The sequence below is a fragment of the Paroedura picta genome, chromosome 6 (genome assembly GCF_049243985.1).
Source record: "Paroedura picta isolate Pp20150507F chromosome 6, Ppicta_v3.0, whole genome shotgun sequence".
NCBI classification, from domain to species: domain Eukaryota; kingdom Metazoa; phylum Chordata; class Lepidosauria; order Squamata; family Gekkonidae; genus Paroedura; species Paroedura picta.
In genome coordinates this window covers 18,039,355-18,064,244 of record NC_135374.1, presented here as the reverse complement: position 1 = coordinate 18,064,244, position 24,890 = coordinate 18,039,355, and the positions used below count along the sequence as shown (strand labels likewise).

Sequence of the window (24,890 nt, the reverse complement as noted above, 5' to 3'; positions counted from 1 at the left end):
CCAATTAACTATGGTTGGTTAAATTCTATCAAACAGGGATATGAATCCACGGCTTGAAGGTGATTTATTAACCGCAGTCTGATTATTTGCCATATTCTTAAGTATGGTATTGCTTGCTATACAGATACAAGCATCCTAGCTCAATCTTGGGGCATGCCACCTCCCGGTAGCATCCTTGCTCAGAGATACCTGGCCAGAGCAAAGCAGGACTTCTGTAAGAGAAATCTTGTTTTTTACGGACGAACGTTAGTTCATTCTATCTCTATCTGGACATGCAAGCTGGGGCTTGCCATAATCACAGAGGAAGAGAAGTATACCCCCACTTCCCTCCTCTTCCCAGCCTTTTCTCACCCCACTTTGATATTTCCACTCCTTTCTCCTCACCGCTTTCTCTCTCTGCTTCTTTCCTCCAGCAGCAGTCAATCTGGAACTGCCTAGGCCCAGGTTCTACTGCCTAGGTTGCTAGGCAACTCCACAGTGCTAACTGTGATTTTGTGGGATCTCAGTGAAGAATCTCCAAGGGGTGGGAGTGAACCTGCCCCCCCCCTGTGATTTGGGGATTTTCCTGTAAACCAAGGACACCCCAGTCATTTTGCTGACTGCTGAGAAAACGCTTGAGATGAGGCCTCTTTCTGAGCAATGCACATCCATCTTCTCACTCCTCATCTAGTCCTATAACAAAATATCCTGAGGCAAGATATGAGAGCCAGCTCCAGATGGGAAGGGCACAAGGAGCAACAACAGTCAGCTTTTCTTGTTCTCTCGACCTCATGGGTGGTTGTGGCCCTGTAGTGACACCATAGCTCACTGCTTTATCTTTCTGTTCTGAAACTTTGGTTCAGGCTGCTTGTAGAAGCTTAGAAGAAGAAGAAGAGTTGGTTCTTATATGCCGCTTTTCTCTACCCGAAGGAGGCTCAAAGCGGCTTACAGTCGCCTTCCCTTTTCTCTCCCCACAACAGACTCCCTGTGAGGTGGGTGAGGCTGAGAGAGCCCTGATATCACTGCTCAGGCAGAACAGTTTTATCAGTGCTGTGGTGAGCCCAAGGTCACCCAGCTGGCTGCATGTGGGGGAGTGCAGAATTGAACCCGGCATGCCAGATTAGAAGTTTGCACTCCTAACCACTAGACCAAACTGGCTCTCTAGCCAGTCAATCATCTTAGGCCGTCAATCTCTGCATTGTGAAAGTATGCACTCTTGATTATCAGTAACTTGTTTTTTCTAAGATCCACGGCCCGGTACCGACTGATCCACAGACCGGTACCGGTCCCCGGACTGGGGGTTGGGGACCACTGTCTTAAAGCATCCAAGAAAAGTGTGTATCCAACTTTTGCTTGAAGTCTGCAAGTGAGGGGGAGTTCACCCCCTCCTTAAGCAGCCTATTCCACTGCTGAACTACTCTGACTGTGAAATTTTTTTTCCTGATATCTAGCCTATATTGTTGTACTTGTAGTTTAAACCCATTACTGCGTGTCATTTCCTCTGCAGCCAATGGGAACAGCATCCTGCCCTCCTCCAACCTTTCAAATACTTAAAGAGGGCTATCATGTCCCCTCTCAACCTCCTTTTCTCCAGGCTGAACATTCCCAAGTCCTTCAACCTATCTTCATAGGGCTTGGTCCCTTGCACCTGGGACCTTGAGACCATATGAGGTATAAGCTAACTAACATAAGATGCAAGCAATCAGTTTTCTGAGAAGGGGCCTGTTGCTAAATTGAGTCTCAATGACAGCAGCATTGTTTATTTAAAGTTTTGACCGGTTCCCTCTAACATCTCCTGACCTAGCATTAGGAATCCTGTTGGTTTATTAATTAATTGACAAGTTAATATGATTGGCTTTGTTCTGGAAGTCCCGCATGGAACTTACCAATAAAAGAATTCAATTTGTAATCTGCCTTTGTCACACCTGACGTTGCCCTGACCCTATGCTGTTGGCTTTGACCGTTTTGCAATCTTGAAACTCTGGACTTTGCTTCTGAACTTTGTAATTCATCTGTCACTGTGTGAGTTCAATTCTGTGCTCCTCCACATGCAACCAACTGGGTGACCTTGGGCTCGTCACGGCACTGATAAAATTGTTCTGACCGAGCAGTGATATCAGGGCTCTCTCAGACTCACCCACCCCACAGGGTGCCTGTTGTGGGGAGAGGAATGGGAAGGTGACTGTAAGCTGCTTTGAGACTCCTTTGGGTAGGGAAAAGCGGCATATAAGAACCAACTCTTCTTCTTCTTCTTCTTCTTCTTCTTCTTCTTCTTCTTCTTCTTCTTCTTCTTCTTCTTCTTCTTCTTCTTCTTCTTCTTCTTCTTCTTCTTCTTCTTCTTCTTAGCTAGGCATACTAAACAATGCCATCTTTTTTTCACTGCTAGTATAGAATTTACCTTTGTGCACCTTTAATAAAAACAAAATAATTTCCATAACTTGTCTGTTTCATGAACAATCCTAGTGGGAACACTGTACCTTTTCTGTGTCAATCTGCAATCTAGTCCATTTGTGACCTCTCTGCTCTAGACGGAGTTTGAGAGACCTGTTTAAGTCTCTGATGGTCTCCAGAGCTGCTGCTGGATTTTGGAAGATTAGGGAACTATTCAATGTTGGTGGCAGATTGCCTTGCAGGGAGGTCGGAGTATCCAAACTTCCTGAGTTTAGTCATTGTGTTCTGAATTCTGTCCATCTCATGGATGCTCTCCCAGCTAAGGTCTGAGGACTTGGCTCTGCCTGGTGGAAGTGTGACCACAGGCCCTCACAAGGTTGGGGCACAGTGCAGTTGTCCTTGTTGCTCATTGCTTGATGTGGTTGAGTGGTTGAAGTGTCAGACTCAGATCTGGATGACCAGGGATCAAACCCCCATTGTGACATAAAGCTTTCTGGGCGACTAACATATTTGACAGATAAAATAGTCCTGTGCCTCTTTAAAGGAAGAGTGCCATAGTATGTCTCAAATAAACAAATATGGCAAGCCTAATTAATCTGAGCCAACAATGTTTTATTTTAATGATATTCTTTTCCAGACATGGTTCATGGTTTATTCAGTTTTGAGAAACATCCTAAATCCTGGCACTTGCTCTCTGTCCTGACAATTATCAACATGGATTTTAAAAATCTCCCTTAGTTTATGACACATTGAAAAGCAGAGAGGTAACTAGAACACTGCAGAGAATCCAAATTTACATGGTTGTTCAATTATCCTGTCGCTCATGTATCTTAAAGGGGTGATTGTGTGTGTACACAGAGACTGGGTGATGCTTGCTTGAAAGGAACAAGGAGGAATTTAGAGAGAAATCCAAAGAAACAGGTCAGAAATGGCGAGAAAAAAAAGTCATGGGCCTTCAGCAAAAGAAACAATAACAGAGACACAAGAGTGGGGAGAATGTGGGGGGCATCAATGGAGACAGATGATATTTATCTGCCTCAGCTAGTGTGGCTAGTGACACAGCTCAAAGTTGCCCTCCCAGCAAACTGGCTCAGGGTGATTTACAAAGATATAAAAATTACAATAACAGTAAGGTAAAGGTATCCCCTGCGCAAGCACTGTGCAAGTGTGAGCTACAGGAGAGCAACCAGCAGAGGGAAGGTAAAAGGTAACGGTAAAGGTATCCCCTGTGCAAACACTGGATCATATCTGATAATTGGGGTGATGCCCTCTAGCGTTTTCATGGCAGACTCAATACGGGTTGGTTTGCCATTCCCTTCCCCAGTCATTACCGTTTTACCCCCCAGCAAGCTGGGTACTCAATTTACCGACCTCGGAAGGATGGAAGGCTGAGTCAACCTTGAGCCGGCTGCTGGGATCGAACTCCCAGCCTCATGGGCAGAGTTTCAGACAGCATGTAGGCTGCCTTACCACTCTGCGCCACAGGAGGCTCTACAATAACTGTAGATAAGATTAAATTTAAAATTGATTTAAACAAACCATGACAAGTTAATGCAAGTTAAAAGTGATAGGGAACAGAATGGGGATAAGCAAAGGAAATCCCATCCTCCACGTAGCTGGGCCTGTGGTTATTCTGCATGCCTTTGGCTATGCCTGAACTGTGCATGCTGAAGGCACAGTGCATCCTCCTTAAGAGACCGTTACCACCCCTCACACACTCCCATCTGTGAAAATATTGCTTCAATCTATGCAACGATGCTTGGTCTTAAATTGATGTATGATGGTTCTTTAGTTATAAATATAATCTTCCATAGCAGGGAGGGGGGTCTGGCTTTCTTCTTGGTTTTGCATAAGAAAGCAAATGCATTTAAAGCTACATTATGAGGCAGTCAAACAAGTGCTATTGTTGTAGGTAAGGTTTTAGATTCAGGATTGTTTCTCTCTCACCAAAGTATTACACATTTGTGCAAAGTAGATGGCTCTCTCAATATTCTGTTCCATTTGTGTTTCTCAATGTGGCTTCTTTTCCCATTAAGCCTGTGCAAATGTAGATGAAATGGAAGGTCAGCTAAGTAATTACTGATAATTTTGTGTGAAGATAAATTGAGCCCAAAGACTGGGAATTAATTAATTTATAGCAGCTAACGTGTTATCTATGGAGTCAAAAAGAAAAGAAAAAAAAAGAAAAGGGAAAAGTCTACTTTGCAAAATCAGACAATTCATAATTTTACATAAATAAGCTATGGTCCAGGTGGTTTTACAGACAAATGTATTTTTGAAATGGATCTACAGAAAGCAAACCTTTTGGCAGTTCAAATAACTGCGTGCGTAGGTCGAGTAGTTGAGAGATGTATCTTTTAAAATGGGGCTAATGTTAGCTACACCATAATGCAGCAAAACTGCTAAAATAAGCATTATTCTGAGAACCTAATGGGTTGGGGGGTAGGCATGAACTTAACCTGGTTTGTAGTCTCTGAACCAATGTTCGGGGAAGACATCTTCTCTGAACATTTACCAACTTTAGTTGGGTTAGGTTTTTCAGGCCATTTAAATCTAACAGCTGAACAGAGCAAATCCACCCATCAACTGTTAGGTTTAAATGGCTGCAGGCCTTTAAACCTAATGGTAGGGTGAGAGCCACTTTGGTGTAATAGTTAGGAGTGTGGACTTCTAATCTGGTGAGCCGGGTTCGATTCTACGCTACCCCACATGCAACCAGCTGGGTGACCTTGGGCTCAACACAGCAGTGATAAAGCTGCTCGGACCAAACAGTAATATCAGGACTCTCTCAGCCTCACCTACCTCACAAGGGGTCTGTTGTGGGGAGAGGAAGGGAAAGTGACTGTAAGCCGCTTTGAGACTCCTTTGGGTAGAGAAAAGCGGCATATAAGAACCAGCTCTTCTTCTTCTTTACCAGTCAGTTGTTAAGTATAAATGGCTGTGAGCCATTTAACCCACCTATTTTGCTCCCCCCTGCTTGGAAGCTGTTTCACCTGCTGGTTTTGTTTTCTCCCACTTTCAAGGGGGGGGGGGAATGAAATAGCCCAGTGAAATGGCTCATTGCTATTTCAGCCTAACAGCAGTCACCTTTAGCATGTTTGAGCCTCCATACCTTCCCTCTCATGAGCCTCTTGTGGTGCAGAGTGGTAAGGCAGCATATATGCAGTCTGAAACTCTGCCCATGAGGCCGGCTCAAGGTTGACTCAGCCTTCCATCCTTCCAAGGTTGGTAAAATGAGTACCCAGATTGCTGGTGGTTAAACGGTAATGACTGGGGAAGGCACTGGCAAACCACTCCGTATTGAGTCTGCCATGAAAACGCTAGAGGGCGTCACCCCAAGGGTCAGACATGACCCAGTGCTTGTGCAGGGGATACCTTTACCGTTACCTTTTACCTTCCCTCTGCTGGTTGCTCTCCTGTAGCTCAAACTAAATAGGTTGGTGAATCCACTTTATGCGATTCCACAACTCAAGCTTTAAAATGGAGAGTGTAGCAAGCCGGTTTCGTCCAAGACGCTGGATGTTGGCGACGTCATATAGAGGGGCCAGAATATAACTACTACATTAGGTAAGCATTTCACTACATTTAACCGGTGCGGAATTGCTCTTGGGTTTGGAGAGGGAAGAGAACTCAGCAAGGCATAATGCCATAAATTTCCCTCCCCCCTCCAAAGCATCCATTTCCTCCAGGGGAAATGATGAAAGATCTTCAAGCTCCACCTATTTCTGAATTAAGATTGTGAAAGCAGAATTGAGCAAGAGGGAACTCCTGAAACTGGAATAAGGCAGGAAAATACCAGAATGCAAAAGAAGTCACTCCTAAGGACATGTTGAAAGTCTTTCACTTACCCCAGATACTCCTAAATGATTCATTAGAGTGTCATTATCAAAATCTGATTCGCCCGCTAACGAACCTCTGCTTCTTTGACATTGCCCTCCTGATAACACCAAAGCTCGGTTTTAGAGCTCCCTGCCCACAGCCCAAGGTACAAATTTGCTACAAAAATAGGACAGGAGCCCACCATCCTTGATCTCATGCTCCACAAAACCCAGCCTGAAATACAGGCTATCATTCTACTGCTCTTCCCCCCTACCCCCGGCTGCTCTTCTGGGTCAGGTAAATATTAATATTACCCAATATTCTTCCATCTTTCCTTTTATTTCTTAGGAGCCTGTATGTTTTTGCTTGTGTGTGAGTTTTGAATGTATTCCAATATTTCCCCCAAATAAATCTCTCTGGGTGTAAGCTTAATTGTCATTATTATTTAAGAACGGTTTCTCCTAGGAAAAGGACCCTGTAGAAATTGGTAGAAAGATCTTGCATTACCCAGCCTCAATTCCCCATAATTCCATTTGAGGGATCTGTTTGGGGTTACACTAGTTCTACCTGTATTACTTGATTGCAGTATTTTATACTGCGAGCTGCTATGAGAAGGGCAGGCTGAAAATGAAGTTACTCAGTAAATAGAGGAAAGTCTATGCTGAACATTATGAGTATGCCTGGCCATTACCAAAGTGCTGCTCTTTTAGGCCTCATTGAACTAAATTGGCACCTCTTGATACAGGAAGGGTAGAACAGCAAACAATTCTTATGCAAAACTAGTTATGACTAGATCTGGGAAAGATCACAGGGTCCGCTGTAGAATCATATAAGAAGAAAAGTTGTTTTTTACATGCCACTTTTCTCTATCTCAAAGCAGTTTACAATCGCCTTCCCTTTCCTCGCCCCACAACAGACGCCCTGTGAGGTAGGTAAGGTTGAGAGAACTCTGACAGGACTGCTCTGTGAGAACAGCTCTATCAGGGCTGTGATGAGCTCAAGTTCACCCAGCTGGCTGCATGTGGGGGAGAAGTAGAAGAAGAAGAAGAAGAGTTGGTTCTTATATGCCGCTTTTCCCTACCCGAAGGAGGCTCAAAGCGGCTTACAGTCGCCTTCCCATTCCTCTCCCCACAACAGACACCCTGTGGGGTGGGTGAGGCTGAGAGAGCCCTGATATCACTGCTCGGTCAGAACAGTTTTATCAGTGCCGTGGCGAGCCCAAGGTCACCCAGCTGGCTGCATGTGGGGGAGTGCAGAATCGAACCTGGCATGCCAGATTAGAAGTCCGCACTCCTAACCACTACACCAAACTGGCTCTCACTACACCAAACTGGCTCTCACTACACCAAAGTAGGGAACCAAACACAGCTCACCAGACTAGAAGCTGCTGCTTTCTCCTTTCATCATCTTTCATCCTACCCATTTATACATGGGTAATCAAATTATGTACATGTTTAAATTATATATAAAAACAGCGAAAACACAGCCCAATCAGGGACTGAACAGACTAAAACTATTTCTATGTTAGCGCAAAACTAAAAAATAAGTTTGATTTTCTATGCTTTCAGCATAAATGTCTATTTTTCTGTCATAAGTGATAATATTGGACAGCGGAGGAAGATCTGATTACAAATCTATGTCACATCAAATGGGCATGTAGAATTATTTTCCATTGTGACAACATTTTGATCTCCGCAATGGCTGCAGAAATAACTTTTGCGACGTTGAGTCATGGCCGTGTCATTAATTCTCAGTTTCTTCCGGATTTGGGATTTCTTCAAAGGCTCTATAAAGGAAGTTTCGCAGTCTTCAAGCAAAGGTTGGATACACACTTTTCTTGGATGCTTTAGGATGCTTAGGGCTGATCCTGCGTTGAGCAGGGGGTTGGACTAGATGGCCTGCATGGCCCCTTCCAACTCTATGATTCTATGATTCTATGAATCTGGCATGGTTTATGGAAAACATATTTTAATGCTTTGCAACCCCTTGCAGCTTCAGACCCACAATGTCGTAGGTTTTTATGCATTAAATATCACTGAAGATCTCAAGCATGTCCTTTGCACATAACCTTCTAACAAATTAGCAGCATGATAAAATAGTGTGGAGCGCCACTAGGTGGCGTTCCTTCGCTGCAATTCACCAATGCTCCTGCAAACTATGCTTTACAATTCATAAAGCACTTAATTTCTTTTTAACCATCCCAGACTTTTTCAGGGAACAGGGGAGTGGATCCATAGGATTTAGTTTGGTCTTGTGAACTATTTCAGTGAATTCCTGAATGCAGTTACGCCTGCAGTTTGGACCTGGTTCACACATGCATATGCAACACTGCATTTCTAGATGGTATTTCTAGATAGGTAGCAGAATGGGAGCTGATTGCTGAAAAGTATTGTCTTTGAGGATGCATGTTGAAACAAGAAAGCCATCCCTTGATCTTGCAGTTGTCAAATGATGAACACAAGGTGTGAGCTTTCATGTGCATGCACATTTCCTCAGACCATGGAACATGAATCAGAACAGTACAGATATAAGGAGAGAGTAAATTAGTCGCAAAAACTAGGTTGGTCTTAAAGGGGCTATTGGACTCCAGTTTTGTTCTGCTGCTTCAGACCAACATGGCTACCCGCCTGAATCTAAAGGATATGAATCTAAATGATGAACACCTGCATCTAAATGAACAAGCCCGACTTTTTACAAGGCTTGGATAACCAACATACACATGCAGTCTGCATGTGTTTGTTTGCTGCCAGGCTGTTTCCGACTTACAGTAACCCAAGGAATTGACAACCTCCCAAACGTCCTATGAATAACAGCTTTGCTCAGGTTTTGCAGCCTGCGGGACATAGTTTTCTTTGAGTCTCCTGTGGATATTAAGATTGAAATGAATTCCTGATGTGGGATTATTATGGGCAGCCAAGTTCCTTCATGGGTAGGGTTGAGGTCCGGGGATAAGAGCATCTGCTTTATATGCAAAAGGTCTGGATTTCAATTGTCAGCATCTCCAGTGAGAAGGATGGAGTGGCAGGTGATGTGAAAGGGCTGAGACCCTGAAGAGCCACTACCAGTCAGGATAAATTATTGTTGTCGTTAGGTGCGAAGTCGTGTCCGACCCATCGCGACCCCATGGACAATGATCCTCCAGGCCTTCCTGTCCTCTACCATTCCCCGGAGTCCATTTAAATTTGCACCGACTGCTTCAGGGACTCCATCCAGCCACCTCATTCTCTGTCGTCCCCTTCTTCTTTTGCCCTCGATCGCTCCCAGCATTAGGCTCTTCTCCAGGGAGTCCTTCCTTCTCATGAGGTGGCCAAAGAATTTGAGTTTCATCTTCAGGATCTGGCCTTCTAAAGAGCAGTCAGGGTTGATCTCCTCTAGGACTGACCAGTTTGTTCACCTTGCAGTCCAAGGGACTCGCAAGAGTCTTCTCCAGCACCAGAGTTCAAAAGCCTCAATTCTTTGATGCTCGGCCTTCCTTATGGTCCAACCTTCACAGCCAACTTTCACAACTGTACATTGCAAGGATAAATGATACTGACCTCGATAAACCAATAATTTGGTTTATAAAGCATAAAGCAGCTTTGTGTGTTCACATATACAGAAATATCTACAAATATCCAGAAAGAGAAAATACTAAACAAGTAGCCTATTTTAGAAATTAGAAGGGCAAAATAACAGTTGTAGGCATGGGGGGGGGGAGTCTCATAAAACCTGTACAGAACTGGAGACTTAGCTGATGGTTGACCTCTCTATAACCCATTCCTCTCAAGCATATTTCTTCTCAGCTGCGCACCAAAACCAAAGGCAGCTTGGATGAGAGATAAAGCACTAGGGAAGGGGGTAAGATCTTAGAGAGATCTGCAATGGATACAGGGGTGGTTCAGCTACAAAATTCCAGTTTTTTAAAAAATCTTTAATGAAATTAGGGTGTTTTATGTTTCTGATAAGTATTATGTTTAATTATTTTAGTTTGTAAGCCACTTCTGGCCCTGTCTGCAACTGGATCTCCTGAAGGCACTTGGGTTTTGGCCACTGTGTGACACAAAGTGTTGGACTGGATGGGCCATTGGCCTGATCTAACATGGCTTCTGTAATGTTCCTATGTTCTCCAGAAGGTTTCCTGGATGGGCAGCATAAGTAAATAAAGAAATTAAACTTTCACATCACCTACTACCCAGTCCAAGGACTGAACCCTGAAACATCTGAAACATCTGAATGCAAAACAGAGAACCAGCGGTAGCTTCTAATCTGGCGAGCTGGATTTGATTCCCTGCTCCCTTATATGCAGCTAGCTGGGTGACTCTGGGCCAGTCACAGGGCTGTTCTCACAGCTCTTTCAGCCTCACCTACTTCACAGGGTGTCTGTTGTGGGGTGAAGAAAGGGAAGGTGATTGTAAGCTGGTCTGAGACTCCTTCAGGTAGAGAAAAGCAGCATATAAAATCAACCCTGCTTCTTCATATGATCACCCCTGAGCCATGGCTCCAGTCTAGGCCAAAACCTTGAACCGCCCCCTCCCCATGGTATACATCTGATTGAGGTAGACTTGGATTTACACAAATGAGTTTTCTTTTGACATGTCTGCTTTGTTTTCAGAGATGAACATTACTTGCTACCTGCAGGTCAGTTTGCCACACCAGTCCTACGGGCCACTTGACGGGGATTTTCACATTAATATGCAAATGGAATCATAAGGGGAGACTGAATATTGGACATTGTATGAAAGGGTGAAGATGAAATACACCCAGTCCTGTCTGGCAACGCCAACAAAAGGCAGAGGGAGAGAGGCCACTCTTTGAGGGCTCTACTAATGTGTTTACAGTGACATTCAAAAGGCAGGTATTACCTGTTCTAAGAGGTTCTGAAGCCTCTCTATTTCACAATCTATTACAAATTTCTTCTCCTGTCTCCGGTCCAAGTCTTCTAAAAGCTGCCTGTAGCTTGCATCATTAAAATTCTCCACGCATATGGCGCTGACTTGCCAGCTTTTTTCTCCTGCTGTTTCCATAATAGCTTGAAGTATTGAGTAACCTGGAAGAAAAGGACACAACAATACACTAATGACACAGTCCTTGCATTTTGTGAATCATAAGACTGTTTAATCAATACCCGGGTTCCTTATGGAGTTGGCGGGGGAGTTAAGATTTACAGTTCCTCACTATATTGTGCTTTCTCTTCCGTCCCTATTATCTGTAAAGAGGACAGCCATCAATTGTTTAAGGGCTTTTTAAAAAGTTTATTATGTGTAATCCCTACCGAAATTAACACAAGTACACAAGTTTCTTTTACTCCCATGGAGTTTAGGCATGCTTCATTTTCTCTTCATTATGTCCTAAAGTCAGATGTTGCCAGTTGACCTATTGGGAAGATTCAGCCTCCCAAGCATGGATTAAGAACCCAATTTTTAAAAATCTGTATTTTTAAACAAAAATAAGATACTCTGTGTTCTGCATACACGATACAATACTACGGTTCATACATATTCAGAAATGGGAACCTACTTTATACCAATCTGCTTCTGTCCTTTTGGTACTGCTTGCCCCCTTCCCCTCCACCAATTGATAGACTCATAACATCCATCTGCACATACTCAAGGATCCTGTAAAGGCCTTGCTGATAGGCAGTGCTAACTAGATTCTAAAGTCAGATAACCTGGGAGGAAGCTGGACAGCTCCAGTCCTCATTAGGGTGGAGGAGACTATTAAAGTTTAGTCTCACTCAAGTTTCAAGAATTAACAGTGCTATCAATGCAATTAAGAGGAAGAATTAATTGGATTGCACTCTAAGTATTAACATGTCAATAAAGGTAACATTTTGAGGTCGTTTTCTGAAGGTAAGAATTTAAATCGATTAAACACCCTAAGACCTTTCTCTTTCTCTTTGGGGGATCAGAATCTTCTGAAATGTGCCTTCCGGATTAGAAAAGGCACATTTAACAGGCACTGAGACTAAATTCTGTTTCAACCATTTAGGGAAAGAAGTATGCAGCACAAACTGAGGCTGATTCAGGCACAAGACCAAACCATGGTTTGTTGCAATATGAATAAATTATTATTTATTTTAAACTTTTAAAAAAGGCTGCTTTACAATAAGGTTTCTAAGTCAGCTCTCAACAATAAAATGCCAATAAAAACCACAAAACATCTATAATACATTATGTCTTGCATGCACAGGCTTCTGTCCATTCATTGTATACTGGGATTCAATGAATTCCATTTTTTTTTTCTTTTAGCATTAATTAGTTCATAGTTACATCTGAACTGAACAAGCTCTGTCTTAAATTTACTCTTCATAGCACTGGGAAGCCAGCATCCTGATATGGTTTGCCATCCTGGTTAGGAAGGCAAATATAGTGAGACAAGTTGCTGGCAACAAGAAACTATAGTTTGCACTAAAACAGACAATCACTAATTGAAATCAGAGGATATAAAGAATAAGGCTCAGTAACACTAAATCAAGGTTTGATGTTCTATCTGAACCAAGCCTCTGCATTTACTACCCGAGCTTATGGCTAGGAAGAAAGTTATGGGATGCTCAGGATCTAGAAGCATTACCAGGCTAAGGGTTTCACCCCCTCTATCCCTGTTTAGTAGAATGTGATACTTTACTCACTCACTGAACCATAAAAGAAGAAGAAGAAGAAGAGTTGGTTCTTATATGCTACTTTTCCCTACCCGAAGGAGCCTCAAAGCGGCTTACAGTCGCCTTCCCATTCCTCTCCCCACAACAGACACCCTGTGGGGTGGGTGAGGCTGAGAGAGCACAGATATCACTGCTTGGTCAGAACAGTTTTATCAGTGCTGTTGTTAGTCCAAGGCCACCCAGCTGGCTGCATGTGGGGGAGCGCAGAATCGAACCTGGCATGCCAGATTAGAAGTCCGCGTTCCTAACCACTACACCAACTGGCTCTCAGGAACTCAGGAAGATCCATGAGGGGCATCTCACATTAGAATCATAGAATCATGGAGTTGGAAGGGACCTCCAGGGTCACCTAGTCCAACCCCATTCAGAATGCAGGAAATTCACAACTACCTGCCCACCCACAGTGATCCCAATTCCATGCCCAGATGATGCACCCCCCCCCAAAAAAAAAACAGAATTCCTGGCCAGTCTGGCCTGGAGGAAATCTTCAGGTGCAGAGCTAAGGCTTCTGATTTAAATAAATTAACATCTTAATTTATTAATCTACTAATTTATTAATCTAATCATAGATAAATTAAGAGCTTCGTCTACAATACACACAATTACTCAACTAAAGTACTTAACTGAAGCAAAACATTTAGCCATGGATCCTATGAACATGTTCCATGTGCATAAGACATATTCAGTTGCAAAGTATGCTCCTTCACCCACTAACACTTCCCTTTACACAAGGGCCCACTGGAAACAATGGTGCAGATGGTTTAGGACAGTGGTCCCCAATCCGCGGCCCGCGGCCCGGTGCTGCGCCGTGAAGGCCTTGGCGCCGGGCTGCAGTTCCCTCTTCCCGCCCCCCCCCGAAGCGAGAAGCTCGCCAGGCCGTGAGCAAATCTGCTGCCAAAGCGGCCGATTAGCTTGCGGCCTGGCAAGCTTCTTGTTTCGGGAGGGGGGGGGAAGAGAAGCTTACCGAGCTGCAAGCTAATCGGCTGCTTTGGCGGCCGATTTGCTGGCGGCCCGGAGGGGCCGGGAGAGGGAGCCGCGGCCGCCACCATGGCGGCGGCGCAAATGCGAATGTGCATGTGCGTTTGTGCTGGGGCTGCCGTGTGTGCGCGGGGCCCCGGGCCGCCCTCTCCCGCCACTCCGGAGCAGCGGTCCGCAGCAACCGGAAGGTTGCAGACCACTGGTTTAGGAGAAAAGGTAATGTGCTGTGCAGCAGAGACTGTCTGGCATACATGGAACTAATTCATAGCAGCCAAGCCAAGAAAACATTATAATATTAGCAATATCATTCATTTGATTCTCAGCCGCAAAGTCCTATGTCATTCAAAGAACCCAAGGACAGCATCACTACAAATATTTGCTTTTTCTCTGTTATTTTCTCTTTTTAAAAAAACATGGAATCTGTGAATAGCAAAAAAAGGCCCATTGTTTAATGATGCTCTCAGCAATTGGAATAAATCAGCAGTCAGTAGATTCAGAAAACCTTTATTGGCATAAAATTCAATGTGCATACTACAACAAAGGCGAGATTTCCAAAGAGAAGCATATGGATAAGCATGGTAGTACCTCCGCTAATGCAACCAGTCTACACGTGAAATAGATTTGTCCTTGAAATAATCAGCAAAAGTTTTGCAATGTCCATAATCACTGAAGGCTCCTTCTCCCTCAGCATCATCTTCAGAGCAACCAGTAGATCCTGCATTCTACCGACTGCATTCAGAAGCGGCAACTTCAACTATTTTTCTTCATTTGTACTCCACGTTTCTCGCCTAGGGGACCCAAAGCAACTCACGGTGGTGGGCAGGTAGTTGTGAGTTTCCTGCATAGTGCTGGGGTAGACTAAATCAGCGGTCCCCAACCTTTCTCAGGTCAGGGACCGCCTCTGGGGTGAGGGGAAAGCCGACAGCCGGGGTGTTGCGTAAACACGCATGCAGTTACCGCACATGCACAGCAACTGTGTGCATGCGCGTTTCCGCCACCAGGGGGTGCTAACACGCATTCGCGGCAATTGCGCGTTTGCGTCGCCGGCAGGCCGGCGGCTGTGCCTGCCTCTTCCCTTCCTTCTCGCTGTGGGCGGGGGGAGGCAGGCGCGGCTGCCGGTGGCCCGGTACCGTGGCCTTCGCGGCCTGCCACCGGGCCGCGGACCGGGGGTTGATGACCCCCGGACTACATCATTCTGGAGGTGTCTTCCAACTCTATGATTTTATGATTCTAATGTGAGATGCCCCTCATGAATCTTCCTGAGTTCTCCGCTTGCCTTTTGTATTTTCAAACTTTTTGGATAAGAAGAGAGGAGAATACACTGCTTTTGGCAGAGGCCAAAAGAGCAAGGTCTTTCTGCGCCCTAATCTATGACAACATGGCATTAAAACTATCAAATAAGCATTGCAGCTTATAAGCAATTGTAGGATGATCCTCCAGCTCAGTATATAAATTGAATCGCAGATTAAATGCTGTTCAGATCACTTTTCAAATATACATTTCTTGCCATCGTAAGTAAAAGCGCTTTCCTAGTCAATGATAATTTTTAACCTGAAGTCGGTTTCACTATTTCCCCCTGAGAAAGAATGAAGATTTCCTTTTAAATCACTGCACAATTATTCAGCTCTTTCTGTAGTTACATATACTCCTTTTTGTTATGCTTGTCTGTAATTATCTTTTCAAATCATGCCCAGATCTCTTTTCAAACAATATATTCTTAGCCTCATTTCCTATTCACGTCCAGATATAGCTTCCTAGTTAGAGCCACATCAGTATTTTATGCATGCTCATGACTCATGATATTAACTTTGATTTTGATCTTTGATAACAGCACAGCCAACATTTCTTTAATTCTGTTTCTTGACACAGATTTACTTAGACAAAGCGAGAACATGAATTGAGAAAATCACCAGCATCAATCTATCTAATTCTCAATGTGGCCAAATCTGTGGATACTTTGATCAAGAGATTGGAGCCATGAATAGACAAGACAGACCTTTCTACAACCTTGTGGAAAAGCCCAAGATTTACAGAAAAAAGTACAAGACAGACCTTTCTACAAACTGCGGGAAAAGCCCAAGATTTATAGAAAAAAGTACACTGGGGGGGGGGGGATTAAGAAGCCCCTCCAAATACTAGAAGCAGTGCCTATATCTTTAAGAAAGTGGCTGCTCTGGATGTTCTATGCACATACAACAGACTTGGTTTATGTCTGTAAAAGGAATACTTATGGGGCAGTGACATTTCTAGTAACCAATGCAGCTGCCTCAGCACAGGCTGTATATGGGCCCTCCAAGATGTCCTTGTGAGGACCCTAGCAGCTGGATTTTGCACGAGCTGTAATTTCTGGATCAGGCACAAGGATAGTCCCACGTACAGAGAGTTAAATAAATATGTTCTGGAGGTGACTGTTGCATGGATCACTGTGGCCAGGTGGTCGGGAGACAGATAGGGCGCTAGTAGCCGAGCCTGGCAAAGGTGGAAAAACGCCTGGCTTTCTGACCTGAGCCTCCAGAGTTAATGAGGCATCTAAGGTCACTCCCAAACTCCTGGCTTGGGACATGATAGTCAGTTGCGTCCCGGCCAAGGTGGGCAAGCGTGCTTCCTGAGCTGCCCCCCTCACCCTGAACCACAAGACCTCCATCTTTGCAGGGTTGAATTTCAGCCGACTCTGCTCGAGCCATTCAGCCATGGCTTCCAAACATCTGGCAAATGGATCCGGGGGGAAGTCCGGGCGGCCATTCATCAGGAGATACAGGTGGGTGTCATCCGCATACTGATGACAACCCAAGCCGTAGCTCCTCACCAGCTGGGCCAGAGGGTGCATAAAGATGTTGAACAGCGTGGGGGAAAGTACCGAGCCCTGAAGGACTTCACAAGGGAGCCTAAACGGACTCGACATCTCATCTCCCAACGCTACCCTCTGGATCCGGTTCTGGAGGAAGGAGCGTATCCAGCATAATGCTGTACCCCTTATCCCCGTCCCAGCGAGGCGAAATGCTAGTAGTTCATGGTTGACTATATCAAATGCGACCAACAGATCTACCGTAATAGAGCTAACACAGCAGAACCACCTTGATCCAGCTGGCGACAGAGATCATCTGTCAGAACGACCCGCACCGTCTCCACCTCGTGGCCAGGACGGAAGCCAAACTAGTATGGATCAAGAGCAGAAGTTTCCTCCAGGAATGCCAGGAGCTGGTCCGCTGCAGCCCTTTCAATTACCTTTCCCAGGAAAGCTAAATGCGCAACTGGGTGGTAACAACTTCCTTTCTCTGAGGCACCTTGTTTCAATAGAGGAAGCCTTGTTTCAATAGAAAGTTACCAATCTTACTGGTTCATACAATCCAAGCAAACTCGCCATTTGCTTAGATTGTTTTTTAAATGTCTAGACAAATTCACAGATAATGCCTCCACCAATGACCATGATCAGTGGCAGTGAAATGAAACCTCCACTCGGTATATCAGGACCAGCATATCTCCCTCTTTGAGCATCCCCTGCAGCATCTGGTTTGGTTGCTCTTAGGAGCAGAGAATTTGTGTGGATGGTCCACTCAAGTAAAGCAATTCTTCTTCTCCTACCCCACCTTTCCATACAAATACAGTTTGTTTTCCAAGCCACCCACTGCCTACCATTCGACAAAGCACAAAATATTATGAATTCGAATCAAGCTCTTCTTACTTAACTCACACATAACCGTGACAGTCATATTAGAGACTGTCCTTGATTTGGCCCTTTCTGACACGCATGGATATGCTTTTACAGTTGCCTATCCTTCATGTCTCACAAGAAGCTTTGAAAGAAATGTTAGGTCAAGGCCCAGGGAAGGCACGTGGATCCTGTCTGCTCAAATACTTTCCATGCAGTTCTTCATAGCTACACTCTCATACCGTTGATAGTTGGAGCACAGAGACAGAGAGCTAAATAAATTCCTCAACCAATATATATCAGGATTTAGGTCTAGATTCAGAACAGAAACTACTTGGGCACCAGCGGACAATCTCTGTTGGAGCTAGACAACAAGAGGGGGATAACTTGTTGGAATTCATACCTGTTATGATAGAAAGATGTATGATCCCTTAAGGCTTTGATTTTAGGGGGAAAACCATTCCTTCTCTGTGAACCCAACTATAAACATCGCAGCCTTGGAGGAGACAAATTTCTTTTCAGGAGATGGATGGCCAAAATGAGGATGACCATTTGCCCACTTGCCAGAAAGAAGCAAGATAGATGGCTTTTAGTATATAGTGAGTAGGGTAAAAAAAAAAAGGTTGGAATGTGCACCTTATTTTTATTGGAAATAACATACACATAGAGATCCACTCCCAGTTTCTTGATGACAACCTTCCAAGACCATTAACGAATGGAGGATGGAAAGCTGTGCTGCCACCTGGTTTTGGCTATGGGGCTAGATGCCTGGATTCTTCTTACTCCCACATGGGAGCCTTTGGCCTGCTTCCCTTCTGTCCCACCTGGATTTTCACAACTGCACACAGTAACTGATGGACAGGAAATGGAAACTTCCTGCCATTCGTCTAAATCGCCAGTCATTGTGACGTGGCGAGAACGCCCCAATCACCTTCTAGCACCATTTGAGCTCTCCCCCTCTCCAAGTCTGAAATATGCAATCATAACTAGAGGAACACTCTTCTAAACCTACTGAAGTAAATGGGCTTAGCAGGATGTAACTGTTTACAATTGCATTGCAGATCCTCCGATAAGCCCATTGACTTCAGTGCATTTCGGAGGAAGCTGACTTTGCTTTAGGATTGCGCTGCCAATCTGTCAAAGATATTTTCATCCTAAAACAAAATCAACGCCTTACTTTATCATTGTCATAAACTATTTAATGACGGCAAGTGCCTTCACAAATTCCAGCAATCAATTAGCTGCGCTATAATTAGAATCCCGGTACCTCTCAGCTTAAACATTAATTTTCATAGCCCTCCACACACCATTCCTCCTCCCATGAGGGCATTTGCTTTTATGGTTTCAGGCGATTTATTCAGAATGTTTTACCAGGACTTCCTGATTGAAGTACCAGAATTACCAAATGATGCTGAGTATAGCCTACTCTGCTTTGGTTCTGTATATCAGTGGTCCCCAATCCCCGGTCCGGGGTCCGGGACCGGTCCGTAGATCAGTTGGTACCGGGCCGCGGCTCCTCCTTGTCCTCCTCCCTGGCTGCTGCTTCGCAGACTGCCCTGCCACTCTGCTGCTGGCTCACCTTTGGTGATCTCCTGCGGCCGTCATGGCTGGGGCTCCCCCTCGGTGTGGCACTACACAGCTGCTGCTGGCAGTGCCCCCCAGGGGCAGCAGGAAGTCAGGGGCACTGGGAAGAAAGCAAGTGGAGCAGGGACTCAGACGGCGGCCGTGACGTCCCTTGGCAAAAGACTACCCCCCCGGGGCCTCAGTAAAATTGTCAAGCATTGCCTGGTCCCCGGTGATAAAAAGGTTGGGGACCACTGCTGTATATGGTTCTGCATGGCCACTGTGGACAGCTTATTACACAAGTAATCATTTTAATTTTTCCAACTGCACCCACACCCAGTACCTGTTGCCTTCTTTATGAATTAATAAATGAAACTTTATTTGTATTTTCCGCACTTCCTGAATGCTCAGGGCGGGTAACATCATAAATCAACAATCAGGAAAAATATAAAACCACACATACATTCCATAAAGATTAAAACATTCTATTTCAGGAATCCCCAACTGTGTGTGTGTGTGTGTGTGTGTGTGTGTGTGTGTAGGTTCAGACCTTTAGAGGGCAGATCTTCTTTCAGATTCAGAGGCTCAACCATGGGCCTGATGGAAAAACTCTGTCTTGCAGCCCCTGCATAACTGGTTAAGGTTCCAGAGGCCCTGATAATAATAATTATTATTATATTATATTATTTTTCTACCCCACTCTTTAAGGTAATAAAAAGTGGCATAGAAGAACCAGATCGTCTTCTTCGAGGTTAGTTGAGGGTGGTTAACAACAAGGCATACATGTCATAAAGTTACATTGATGAACAGGTATTAAAAGTTTTAAATCAAAATATATTAAATTATATTATTCACCCACCCCCATTAAACCTTATAAAGGGGAATTCCTTTGCTGTTGGGCAGGTGATGTTTTGTGGGTGGCACATTGTTGGTTTGTGAAAAAGAGCTGGTTCTTATTTGCTGCTTTCTCTACCAGAGGAAGTCTCAAATTCGCCTTCCCAAGGTGAGCCCAAGGTCACCCAGATGGCTGGATGTGGGGGAGCGGGGAATCAAACCTGGCTCACCAGATTAGAAGTCCGCACTCCTAACTGCTACACCAAGCTGGCTCTCGAGAGCAGGGAGGCCAGCATTTTCTCGGTGTTAATTTCCTGGCCTCTACCATAGGCCTGCCTATGACTGCCCTCTCTGTTTCCTGATTCCTCGATGCTTATGCAAAGACCTATTGAGGTCTGTAGCAGTGGAGAAAAAGGTAGTGTCCAAAATTAAGTGGACTCTAAAGCAAATTCTGGTAAGCCATTAAAACCAGTCTTGCCTGGAAGCAAACCATCTGTCAAGAGTCCCAAAACTAAGAAAAGTATATGAGTTTCAGGACTTTCCTGGTTAAATCAAAGCTATTAAAGAATCCTAAGACAAGACAGAAGTCCTCAGAGGGACCTTTCGCAAGTTTGTTGCCATTGAGAAACCCCTGAAATATTCTTCAGGCTTTGAAAAACCCCAGAAGTGACATAGTCCTTCAGAATATGGCTGGGAAGCATAGCTGTGTACATGCCCACCGGGGTTCCCTCCCCTTGCCACCCCCTCCAGGCCCATCATTGGCCATTTTGGGAGGATGAGGGCAAGTTGTCATGCCCACATGTTTAACAAATTCAATGTTTAACAAATTAATAATTAATTAACTCCCACTCATTCAGGAAACCCTTCCAGGACCACCAAGAAACGCCAGGGTTTCACCAAAACCTGCCTTAGAGGATCTTTATTTCATTTAAAGTGGTGGCCAAGCTTCTCTGTGGTTGGAATCATCCTGAAAGCTTCTACCAAAGTCAGTCTATTTGCACTGTAGAAGCGCTGATGCCTGTTCCCTCTTTCAAAGGCTTCTGACAGTCATGCAAATCACACGGCGAAGGTAAGCTCTCCGAGGAGAGAGTGACAAAACTGAGCAGAAACCTGAGAAGGCCAAAGGCCTTGGCAAGATAGCCAAGTTAGTGACTCTCACTGATTCCCCAAACACTCTGCTATCTATTCTTCTCAGACAGAAGAATCTTGTCTACTTCATTATGTTTAGGTTTTGAGCTGAGGTGACCAGATCAAGGCATTTTACCTTGCTCACACACAAAGGTTTAGGATGAATAAACGGCCTGCTTTTGAATGCAAGCAGTGAAAAATTGTAGTTGTGCTGAATACCTAGCACTGGAGGGGGGGGGGGAGCTTTTGCCAGATAAACTTGCTTGTGGCACTAAAGACTGGCTGAAGGAAAAGTATCTGCAGGAGGACGACTGAAGGTAGATAAGTTGCGGGGAGAGGCATGCATCAGTTCAGCATGCATCATTTCTGACCTTTAGCTCAGGTTCCTGCCTTGTTTTATATGAGATTGGGACAGATCTGCATCTAAAGATGTGTAAGACAAACACATGTAGTTTGGATTCAAGTCTGAACAAGAGGCTGTGGTAGAATTCAAACCTCTTCCTAGTATTTGGGGGGGGGTGGATTAGTAATGGGAGGCAGTGGCCATGGGGGGGGGGGAGAGAGAGAGAGAGAGAGAGAGAGAGAGAGAGAGAGAGAGAGAGAGAGAGAGAGAGAGAGCTTGTATTTCTTGTACTGCAACCCCCTATGACTTCCACATCAGTGAGGACTAAGTCTACTCCACCTCTAGAAAGAGGGCATAATTTGTCATCTTCCTAATATTGCTTGCAAATGCATTCCTTTGAGAGCCAGCATGGCGTAGTGGTTAGGGGCAGCAGACTGTAACGGAGAACCATGTTTGATTTTCCGCTCCGCCCCATGCAGCCAGCTGGGTGACCTTGGTCTGGTCCAGTTCTCTTAGAGCTGTTCTCACAGAGCAGTTCTATCTCACAGGGTGTCTGTTGTGGGGAGAGGAAGGGAAAGGAGCTTGTAAACCGCTTTGGGACTCCTTTGGGTAGTGAAAAGTGAGATATAAAAAAACAGATCTTCTTCTTAACTATTTCTGTAGGCATGAATGGCAGCTTCACTTGGAAACCCCAGTGAAGTCGGGGCTCCATTTGTTCCCTGCCCACAGTGACCCCCAGTCCATCACAATTAAATACTTTCCCTATCTGCACAACATCCCTTTCTAGAATTGGTTACCCTGTCACGCCAGTGTGCCCCAGGCTATCGACTGATTGGGATGACAGAATGTCAGGAAGCGTCTTCCATAAAGAAATATGCGATAACCCCAATCAGATGCTTGGAGGCAGTCAACTGCTTCTCCTATTATAGGCATACCAGTGTAATTACATTTGGAAGGTATAGAGGGCCAAAGAGATGAAAATAAACCTGGACATGCAGCCAGTGATTTAATAACATCGATTTTTATCTCTTACTTCTAAAGCTTTTTTGCAGCTGACATTTTATATTCTCTTGTTCACCTTAAAAGAGAAAACATGGTCACAACTAAATGGTGTAGTTAGTTTATCACATCTGAGCCACTCTTTGTTTCAGTTTTATACATCAATTTTTATTTTTTACTAGCTTCAAAGCCTGTTCTTATGAATGAGCCTTGAAAGGATCTCCTCCCCTGGTCCCCAGCCAGGCAGCTTAAGAGAGCCAGTTTGGTGTAGTGGTTAGGAGTGCGGACTTCTAATCTGGCATGCCGAGTTCGATTCTGCGTTCCCCCACATGCAGCCAGCAGGGTGACCTTGGGCTCACCACGACACTGATAAAACTGTTCTGACCAAGCAGTGATATCAGCACTCTCTCAGCCTCACCCACTCCACAGGGTGTCTGTTGTGGGGAGAGGAAAAGGAAGGCGACTGTAAGCCGCTTTGAGCCTCCTTCGGGTAGGGAAAAGCGGCATATAAGAACCAACTCTTCTTCTCCTTCGCCTTCGCCTTCTCCTGCTCCTTCTCCTCCTCCTCCTTCTTCAGCTATGCTGAGTCTGTCTAAGTGGTCTTGCATGTGGAACAGGCAGCAGCTGGCAGCTGGATCAAGTGGGGCGGGCGGTGGCTGGCCAGCTTATTAGCAGGCTCGAGACAGAGCTCCCAGCAGGTCAGGAGGCCCTTGTTAACAGGCCCAGGCTAGCAGGCCTTGAGGCCTTTGTTAACAGGTCTGGCTTAACAGGCCAAGAGGCCCTCATTAGCAGGCCCTCCACCATGACCCTTTGCCCAGGGGCCTCTCCCCTTACCTGCTGCTGGCTGCAGGCACTGAGGCGCGTCTGAGAGCAAAGAGGCTAGAGTCCAGGGACAGAGGGCGGGAGCTGCAGGGGCAAGCTCAATCAGGGTGCAGCCAGCAAAGCTGGTTGCACCCTGATTGGCCCTATTCCAACTTGGACAGCCGGACACATTCCACCCCCCAGGCTGTTTCACAAATATACAGAGGAACCATGGATAAGGATTTATTTTTACATTTGTACCCCACCTCTCACAACAATGTTGCCTTGAGGCAGCTTACAGAATAAAACAATATTATCCATAAAAACCCATTTAAAAGAGCAATAGCATAAAACAATATCCCACAGTCATAAGATGGCGGATGAAAATCTCCCCAACCCAACTCTGCTGATTCCAGCCAGAACCAATGTTATTTATGATCTTAATTAATTATGATGCTGGGATGCTCAGATAGGGTGGGACTCCCCAATCAAAACTCTGGTCAACCACCCCTGGCCTCATCAAAAACCTGGTGGAAGAGTTCCATCTTGCAGGCCTTGCAGACCCTAGACAGCTCTGGTATGTCCCTTAGCACTTCTGGGAACTCATTCTACCAGGTTGGGGCTAAGGCTGAAAAGGCCCTGGCCCTGGTTGAGGCCAGGCAGATATCCTGGGGTGGGAGTGGGACAATTAACAGATTCCTACCTGCTGAATGAAGAGCCCTGTGGGGGCATAATCAGATAAGCAGTCCCTCAGATAGGTAGCCTTAAAGGTTAAAACCAAGACCTTGATCTGGAAGCAGACTGGTAGCCAGTGTAGTTGTCTCAACTCTGGCTGAATGTGGGCCCTCCATGGAGTCCTAGTAAGGACCCTGGTGGCCACATGCTGTACCAGAGGAAGTTTCCGGGTCAAATACAAGGGTAGGCCCTCATAGAGCGATTTACAGAAGTCCAGTCTGGAAGTGACCGTTGCATGGATCACTGTGGACAGGTGGTCCGAGGACAGGTAGGGTGCTAGTAGCCGAGCTTGGCGCAGATGGGAAAACACCATATGGGCTACCTTTGTGATCTGAGCCTCCATGGTAAGTGAGGCATCAAAAATCATCCCCAAATTCCTGGTGGTTGGTGCAGGTGTTATTTGCACCCTGCCCAAGCATGGGAGGTGCACTGAGCCATTCAGCCTCTGCTTCCAAACAACTGGCAAATGTTTCCGGGGTGGGGGGGAGTCCATCCATCCATCTATCCATCCATCAGGAGACAGAGCTGGCTGTCATCTGCATATTGGTGAAAACCCAGGCCAAAACTCCGGACCAGCTGGGCTAGGGGGCACATATCGATGTTGAAAAGCGTGGAGGAGAGTATTGCCCCCTGAGGCACCCCACAAGGAAATGCCAAGTGAAGAAATATTTATTTTTGTAAGTCATTAATCTATTCCCCAACAATTTCACTGAATTCTAGTTTGATGGGAAAGGAACAACAAAAAAAAACCCTTCTCATCCATGAATAATTTTATAAACCTCCATCATATCTGCCTTTATTCATTTAAAACTGAAAAGTCTCATACTCTCCAGCCTTTCCTCGCACGAAAGGTGTCCCAAGCCCCTTAATAATCTCGGTGGCCATCTTCTTTACTTTTTCCTGCTCTGCCAATGTGATTTTTAAAATACAGAGTTGCACTGGGTCAACACTTTCATTGAGCCTTCCGCTATGACCCCAAGTTCTTTCAGTATCAGTCATGGTGAGTTCAGACCTCATCAGCCTATAAGTAAAAC

General features: G+C 45.2%; 1 protein-coding gene across 8 annotated transcripts in view; it reads right to left on the bottom strand.

The window, feature by feature from the left end:
- GRIA4 (glutamate ionotropic receptor AMPA type subunit 4) overlaps positions 1 to 24,890 on the bottom strand; it is a 267,054-nt gene that overhangs the window by 86,342 nt on the left and 155,822 nt on the right. For all 8 annotated transcript variants that reach the window (XR_013231722.1, XM_077341547.1, XM_077341546.1 and 5 more), the window contains exon 4: positions 11,031 to 11,215. Coding sequence is in view for 7 of the 8 variants with exons in the window: in XM_077341547.1 (XP_077197662.1) it covers positions 11,031 to 11,215 (185 nt within the window). In the remaining variant the exon portion in view is untranslated. The remainder of the gene's footprint in view (positions 1 to 11,030; positions 11,216 to 24,890) is intronic.